Genomic DNA, 7,852 nt, shown 5'->3' with positions numbered 1-7,852 from the left:
ATGTATTTTGCAACGATGTAACCTTTTAAATTATATTTATGATGCTTGTGTTTACTTTCTTCACTATGGTTTTGATACAGACCATGACGTCCTTCGTCCCCGAACGTTTCTGCCGTTCCGGTTTGGGGGTGTGACAGATTGGTATTAGAGCTTTGTTTATAGTGAACTAAGTATATCGAACCACATAAGATATACAAACTATAAATACAACGGGACAAAATTCTCTAACGTAGCCTTTCAAAAATACTTTTAAAAATAAAAATTCATATTTTTATAAAAGTATTTGTACCATCATACTCAGTAGTTCAGTATCACAATAGCAATAACATAAAAGTATTGAGACAAGTTGGACACCATGATCCAGCTTCGAAGTATGTAGTCAGATCTTGGATGAATATAGCCTGATCAACTATATTTAGTCAAGGTATGACCAGCATATGCCGGAGAAGGATCATGATGAGCAACAAGTCTTCAACTTACCAAAATCTAGTGAAGCATAAAAGTACTATAGGAGTATTTTAACACAAAATCCGTAATGATCAGATTATATATTTACAATAACTAATTTCTTATACTAAAATTTCTCGCCATATCCTTCTTATTCCTATTCTCGTACAGGCGCGATGGCAGAATTTCACTTGCCCGGTGACCCCTACTTCCCCAACCAAGGGAATGCTGGTTGGATTGTGGAAGATCCGGAGGAAGATTCTGATGAGGGACCCATGGAGGATGAAGAACCCATGGAAGAGGAAGAATCAGTAGACGGTGAAGAAGAAGAAGATGAAGAATACTCGGATGGAACCGATTCGGAACCCAAAGTTTACAATCCATACCCTGCCCCTGTTCCTCCACAAAACTACCAGGGCCCGATGCCCCAGTGGGCTAAAACTATATATCGATGGAGCCGAGAGCAAGGTCAACGACCTCCCTATGGCATGCAACGTGGTTTTTTACGATCTCAGCAGAGGGGGGTCAGCCGACCGAGCCCTCCCTTTCATAGTTCACCATGTCACATGCCACGAAGAGCAAACAAGAGTTAACACCCGACATCTCATGGAAGTTGGTGCCACCAACCAGGTCAACTCCGCTCGTGTTCGCCGGTTGGATGATGACCACAATCGAACTCGAGACCGCACCGAGCTTCTTCGCCAAGAGATGGCCGCGACCCAAGCTGAAGTACAAGAACTCCGAGAACACCGAGTTGCTCTAGAAGGACGTCTGACAGAAGCAGAACGCCAGGTGGCTAAATCCAAAGCCGAAATGAGGAACCTCGTGTCTTCATTTCGTGATCAGCAGAGCTTCAACCACCGCAATTAGTACTTGCATAGCTCGCTTCAGCTTAATCTAGTTTTGCGGATAAATATTCCTATTATTTTCTAGTATGTTATGTCCGATCCCGCGATTTAAGTGTTTACACTTCTGGGATCTGTTAGGCGGTCAAATTTTTCCGTACATTGATGTAACATAGACCCATATAGGGTCAAATTTTCCCAATATTGTATACTAAGTTATATCAATGAAATTGACACGCTATTTGCTTTATCACATCAAGTTCATGATAAGGATTGTTTTCAGACTAAATTTACTGGTGTCCGATTTATGATTGTTTGATTTATAAGTCAAATTATATATAATTAAGACCATGTCGACCAAGAAATGGTGGTTCCGCCTTGGATCCTGTTCCTTGTTTGGTTGTGGACCCATGGCAGACCCATTAGATTCGAAAGTTTATTTAATCTTAATTATATGTAAATATTATACATCAAACGATTTATGGGTGGGCCCGGTATGGATTCTATCTTAGACATTTCATGTAAGTCAAATCTATCAGCATTCATAAAGTCTATATTTTATTATCTATAAACCTCTAGTATGAATGGATTCATACAATAACTTTACAATTCGAAATCATTATGTACATAAAGAACTAATAATGTTTAGTTTCACTCTCGAATTTTGGAGCTATATCAAAGACTTATTGTCTTTTCATTCTTGTTATGGCAGAAAATGCCACCTCGTAGAAATCCAAGACGTGGTGGCGCCGCAGGAGCTCCACCACCGCCACCACCACCTCCACCACCCCCTCAGTTCGACCCAGTAATGTTCCAGGCTGCCGTAACAGCTGCAGTAGCAACCGCAGTGTCCCAAATTAGCACCAATAATGCGGGTGGCGCGAGTAATGGTCCCATAAATTCTAATAACGGGGACAGTCAGGGACACTCGAGAGAGTGTACCTACAAAGACTTTACTAATGCCAAACCTAAAAATTTCAATGGGAGCAGAGGTGTCATAGCATTGCTTCAATGGTTCGAGAAGACCGAATCAGTCTTTGAAATATGTGCATGCCCTAAAGCAAACAAGGTCATGTTTGGAGCATGCACATTCTCTGAAAGGGCACTCACTTGGTGGAATGGCCACGTCAAGACATTGACACTTCCGATGGCTAACTCGATAACATGGGAAGACTTGAAAACCATGTTGATGAAGGAGTATTGCCAAGGGGCGAGATTCAAAAGTTGGAAGATGAACTTTGGGGTCTCAAAATGACAGGCTCCGACATCCTGTCTTATACCTCAAGATTTAATGATCTAGCCATAATGTGTCCAAGAATCGTTCTGTCGGAAAGCAAGAAGGTCGAAAGATACATTTGGATACTATCTTCCCAACTTCAAGGAAGCGTATTGGCCTCAAAGCCAACTACCTATGATAGTGCCAAAGAACTGGCACAACAACTCATCGACCATAAAGTCAGTCATGGCACTGTGACAACCACCTCCGAACAAGCTAAAGGAGGAAACATTTGAATGGTACGCCCTTTTGCGTAAGCGAGGTAAGTGGCTTGGCGATCTTAGAGAAGTTTTGAATGAATCTCCTATAGTAGCCTGCTAGACCCAAGAATTGGCGAATTTCAGTGGGCGTGGTCGGAGTTGCCCATCCTTCCACGGCTTTGACCTTAGAGGGATCCACATGAATTCCGTCTTGGCTAACTATGTGGCCTAGGAAGTTCACATTCTGGAGCCAGAACTTACACTTAGAGAGTTTGGCGTAAAGCTTTTCCGATCGCAGAGTTTTTAGGACTTGTCGGAGATGTTGGCCATGCTCTTCTTTACTTCGAGAATAGACGAGGATGTCAACGATAAACACAATGACGAAGTTGTCAAGGAACGGTCGGCAGATTCGATTCATTAGGTCCATAAATGCGGCAGGTGCATTTGTTAGACCGAAGGGCATTACGACGAATTCATAATGTCCGTAGCGGGTTCGGAAAGCGGTTTTAGGAATATCCTCTTCCCGTACTTTGAGTTGGTGGTATCCGGACCGTAGATCTATTTTAGAAAAATAACTAGCTTCTTTAAGTTGGTCGAATAGATCATCGATTCGTGGAAGTGGGTAGCGGTTTTTAACAGTGAATTTATTTAACTCTCTGTAATCGATGCACATTCTAAAAGATCCGTCCTTTTTTTCACAAAGAGCACTGGAGCTCCCCATGGCGAGTAGCTAGGTCGGATAATTTCCTTGTCCAGAAGCTCATTGAGTTGGCTGGACAATTCCTGCATTTCAGCAGGAGCCAACCGATAGGGTGATTTAGCGAGAGGAGTTGCTCCTGGAACGAGGTCGATTCTGAACTCAACCTGTCTCTCTGGGGGTACTCCCGGAAGATCTTCAGGAAACACGTCTGGAAATTCACACGCTACCGGGATATCTTGAATGTTAGTCTCTTCCTTGGTCAAATCCACTATGTGAGCCAAGAACGTCAAGTTGTTCTTTCGTAGATGTTTTTGTGCCTTGATGCACGAGATGAGGCGAAGATTCATGCTAGGTTTGTCTCCGTAAATTACTAGGGTTTCGTGATTTGGGAGACGAAGGCGAACGGCCTTCTCGTGGCACATAATTTCAGCATGGTGGGGGCTTAACCAATCCATGCTGATGATCACATCGAAACTCCTAATTGATACTGGCATTAGGTCTACTCGAAAGACGTGTTGGTTAAGGGTTAGGGTACATCCGATGTAGATTTCCCCAGTGGATTCGGTTTTCCCATTGGCCATTTCCACCGTATAGGTTTCATTTAGCTTCTGGGGTTGTTGTTTTAATAAATGTTTAAACTTCTCACTTACGAAACTTCACTCCGCTCCGGTGTTAAATAAGATGCATGCATAAGTGTGGTTTAGGAGAAACGTACCGGTCACAACTGCGGGGTCCTGAACTGCCTCACCCTGACCCATAGTCAGCATCCTTCCTGCTCCTCTGTTTCCTGAGTTGTTGTTGTTAGGGAAATCTCGGCGGAAATGCCCCGTCCTTCCACACCCGAAGCAGGTGTGGCTAGGCCCTGCATTATTGCTGCCGGCATTGGCGTTGTTGTTATTGCGGTGGTTGTTGTTGTTGTTGTTGTTGTTGTTGTTGTTGTGGTTGTTTCCCTGACTTTGATTCTGGGGAGGGTAAGTCCTGCAGTATCTTGCAGTGTGTCCCCTTCGGTTGCAACTGGTGCAATGGAACTCTTTGCATTCTCCATGGTGATGGAAACCGCACTTGTTGCACTTGGGAAAATTACCGGAATAGGGTCTTGAAGCATTTGAAGCAGCTGAGGCTGGAGCATGTGGTGTGGCTGGAACCGGTGCGGTGACAGCGTTAACTGCCACTGTCTGCTGCTTTTTAGAGGTCTCGGGGCCCTGACGTCCCTTCCTCCTGTTGTTCTTCCCCTTCTTGTCATCACCTTCCTTTTTCTTCTCAGCCTCCACTGGCTTCTCGCCCTTCTTGTTGTTATGATCATACAGCCTCTTCGCCAATCTTTTCGCACTGTCAAACGTTTCCGAGTTTGCAGCTATTACGTTTCCTTGAATGGGTGATGTTAGTCCCCAGATGAATCGCTCAATCTTCTTTCCTTCCGAGGTGATCATACCCAGGCACAGCAGAGATAGTTCACTAAATCTCGATATGTAGGCATCGATATTCGCATTCTGCACAGTGAGGTTCCATAGCTCTTGCTCCATCTTCTGTATTTCGCCTCGTGGGCAGTACTCAGCCATTAACATTTCTTTCATTTCTGTCCATGGCATAGAGTTGGCTATAGGGAGCGTCATGGCTTCCACGTGTCCGTTCCACCAAGTGAGTGCTTGGTCCACAAAAGTGCAGGCTGCGAACTTCACCTTCATCTGCTCAGGACAATCGCATATCTCGAATACCGACTCCACCTTTTCAATCCATCGTTTCAGAGTGATCACCCCTCCAGTGTCGTTGAAAGTTCGTGGTTTAACGTTTGTGAAGTCCTTGTAGGTACATGTTTTGGTAGGCCCTTGGTTCATCCCGTTGTTCGAACTTCCTGCCCCTTGTCCGTTGCCTCCTCCATTATTCCCCTGATGGAGTTGTGCCATAGCTGCGGTGACCGCAGCAGACACGGCTGCCTGGAATGCAGTGGAGTCAACATCGGGTGGAGTTGGTCCTGGGTTTCCGCGAGTAGGTCGGCGAGGCATCTTTCTGTCATGAAACGGAAAGATGTTGAGTGTTTGGGGTTTCTGGAAGGTTGTGACCCTACGGACTAGGTGTAATGTACGTACTAAAACATTCCTATCATTCACATACAATCATAGGTTTCTCAACATATAGCAATTTGTAATATCATAACAAGGCACGTAAAAGTTTACTAATATTATCCGTATTTAATACAAGAAAATTTTGCTCGTAAGAGCATACATGAGTGACACTAATTCGACAGCATAACAGCTCTATGAGTAGTGTAGTCACTTAAACATAGAGTCGGAGTACATAGCATAGTTCCTAATGACCTACTATGATAAGTCTATCCCTAACCGTGATAAGCTGCATCCGGAGGTGGTGCCGAGGTCATATGCCGAAATGTTGCGCCAGTAACTGCGCCATCTCTGCCATGTCTCCAATAACCTCATCCCTCTCATGCTCTGCTCGCACTGCCCGAGCTTCCATAGCATACAGCTGTTGTCGCAGTGCGGCGATCTTAGCTTCGAGGGAACGGTTCTCCCTTGGGGGGTTCACTGGTGGAGCGGGGTGGTCTGGTTGTGCCTCGTTCTCACACGGCGGGACGGGGTCCTGGTCCCCGACCTGACCTTCCTTGTCGTCGTCGTCGATCTCTCCAAACTCGTAGTCGGTGTCTACGTATTCGTCGGGTCCGACGTCGTGTGCTTCCCCTGGATTCTCTCCCGGTTCATCCTCAAGCATCCCGTGAGTTACTAGGACCTGATGGAACTGGATACCCTGCTGCTCTTCCTCCATGATGACTGGGGAAAATATAAACTATCGTCACTCTCCTGGCTATGACTTATGCTAACTAGACGCTCTCCTTTTGGTGATAAACGGTGTAGTTTTAGGTTCCCTAGCTATCCCGATCTCATCAAGACGTGTGTTAGTTTTACTTTGGAGAGAATGTAGTTGATCAGGCTACATTCACCCCTTGGTATCACTAAGAACAGTCCCGAATTAACCGAGATACTAGTATTATTTTTGTTTGGTTCGACGTTATGTTCCTATTCCTAATCCAAGCAAGGGTGTTTTATTTACTTGTTTTGTTCAGAGTTATGTTAGTCCCTCTTTTTGGTTTATAGTTGCATATCAATGTGTGGCTCGACATGCTAGTTCACTATAAACAAGGCTCTGATACCAACCTGTCACACCCCCGAACCAGACGGCGGAAACGTCCGAGGGCTGTTGTGACTTAATTGAATACCATAACATTGAATATATATGAAACATAACAACATTCGTTACCATGCATTAATAAAGTACAACCGATAAAGTTTACATGAAGTACATTGTTTAAACATTACATTCCCAAAAATAAATTGTTCGGTTCATAGATAAACAACTGCAATCCAGCACTGAGTACATATTTCCTTTGGTTCACTTGTTACCTGAGAATACAAGTATTTTGAAAAACGTCAACATATGAAATGTTGGTGAGTTCATAAGCGGTATTTGAAAAGCAACGTTTTGTATCATTTTGAAAACCACCAGAAAATCCGATATTTTCTGAAAAGAGTTTCTGAAAAAGTTTGTGAAGATCCATAGGTATGCTTGTTTGTTTCTATAGTTGTAAGAAAATTTGTTCATCAAAATTGTGTACGTTTTGAAAATCGTGTGTATTGAAAAACCCTAGGAAAACCCGATGTTTTCCTAATTCTTTGAATTCCATGAAGTAAACATAAAACCATTGCAGCGCGTGAAGTCAGTTATTCCAGACGACGTCGGATTATTTTTTCGCATGATTAATTGCTATAAACACGCGTTACACAAACGACCTGTTTATAACTATACTAACGATCCCGTAGGCGTCGTCCGTACTAATCATGTTATCCGACCGCCCTGACTTCTTGTAGTCCCACATCCGAAGAGAAAAAGGGCACGAAGACCACGATGACTCCATTAACCGGTTGGGGATAAAAAGGGTACGAGGGGTCCTTGACCCGCCTCGCATGAAATACCGACTTTACTAGCAATACCATAGGACCCTTGGGGACCAATAGTATAAATGCCATTGAAAGTCCTTTTACACTGTGTTAGATCATGTAAGATCCAACAACTCGTAAGGTAGGAGTCTTCGGGCCTTAAGATCAGGTCGTTTGGCTAGCTAGGCCCAACAAACAAGATTTTACACTTTGGGGCCCAAAGATGGTGCGTAGACGTCTGTGCACTCTCGCGTGTGTGTTGAATTACCAAATGTTTTCGTGTATGAATCGAGTTATCGTCGTGTTAGTATTTTCGGATTGTTATTGATTCGAGACCGAATCAATTCGTTTAACAACGATTTTTGGTATTGTTGTGTATTGTATTACGTAGGTAGTCGCGGTGCCAATATTTGATCAAGTTGCGTGTATTGAATTAG

General features: G+C 43.9%; 1 protein-coding gene across 1 annotated transcript; it reads left to right on the top strand.

Moving 5' to 3' along the window:
- The first annotated feature begins 623 nt into the window (after positions 1-623).
- On the top strand, positions 624-1,317 carry LOC111921815 (uncharacterized). The gene is made up of 2 exons (XM_023917396.1): positions 624-877; positions 966-1,317. Exons 1-2 carry the CDS (start codon positions 624-626, stop codon positions 1,315-1,317), a joined length of 606 nt encoding a protein of 201 aa, XP_023773164.1.
- The last annotated feature ends 6,535 nt before the right edge of the window (positions 1,318-7,852 follow it).

This window comes from Lactuca sativa, chromosome 1 (assembly GCF_002870075.4).
Source record: "Lactuca sativa cultivar Salinas chromosome 1, Lsat_Salinas_v11, whole genome shotgun sequence".
NCBI lineage: Eukaryota > Viridiplantae > Streptophyta > Magnoliopsida > Asterales > Asteraceae > Lactuca > Lactuca sativa.
This window is presented reverse-complemented; position numbering and strand designations above follow the sequence as displayed.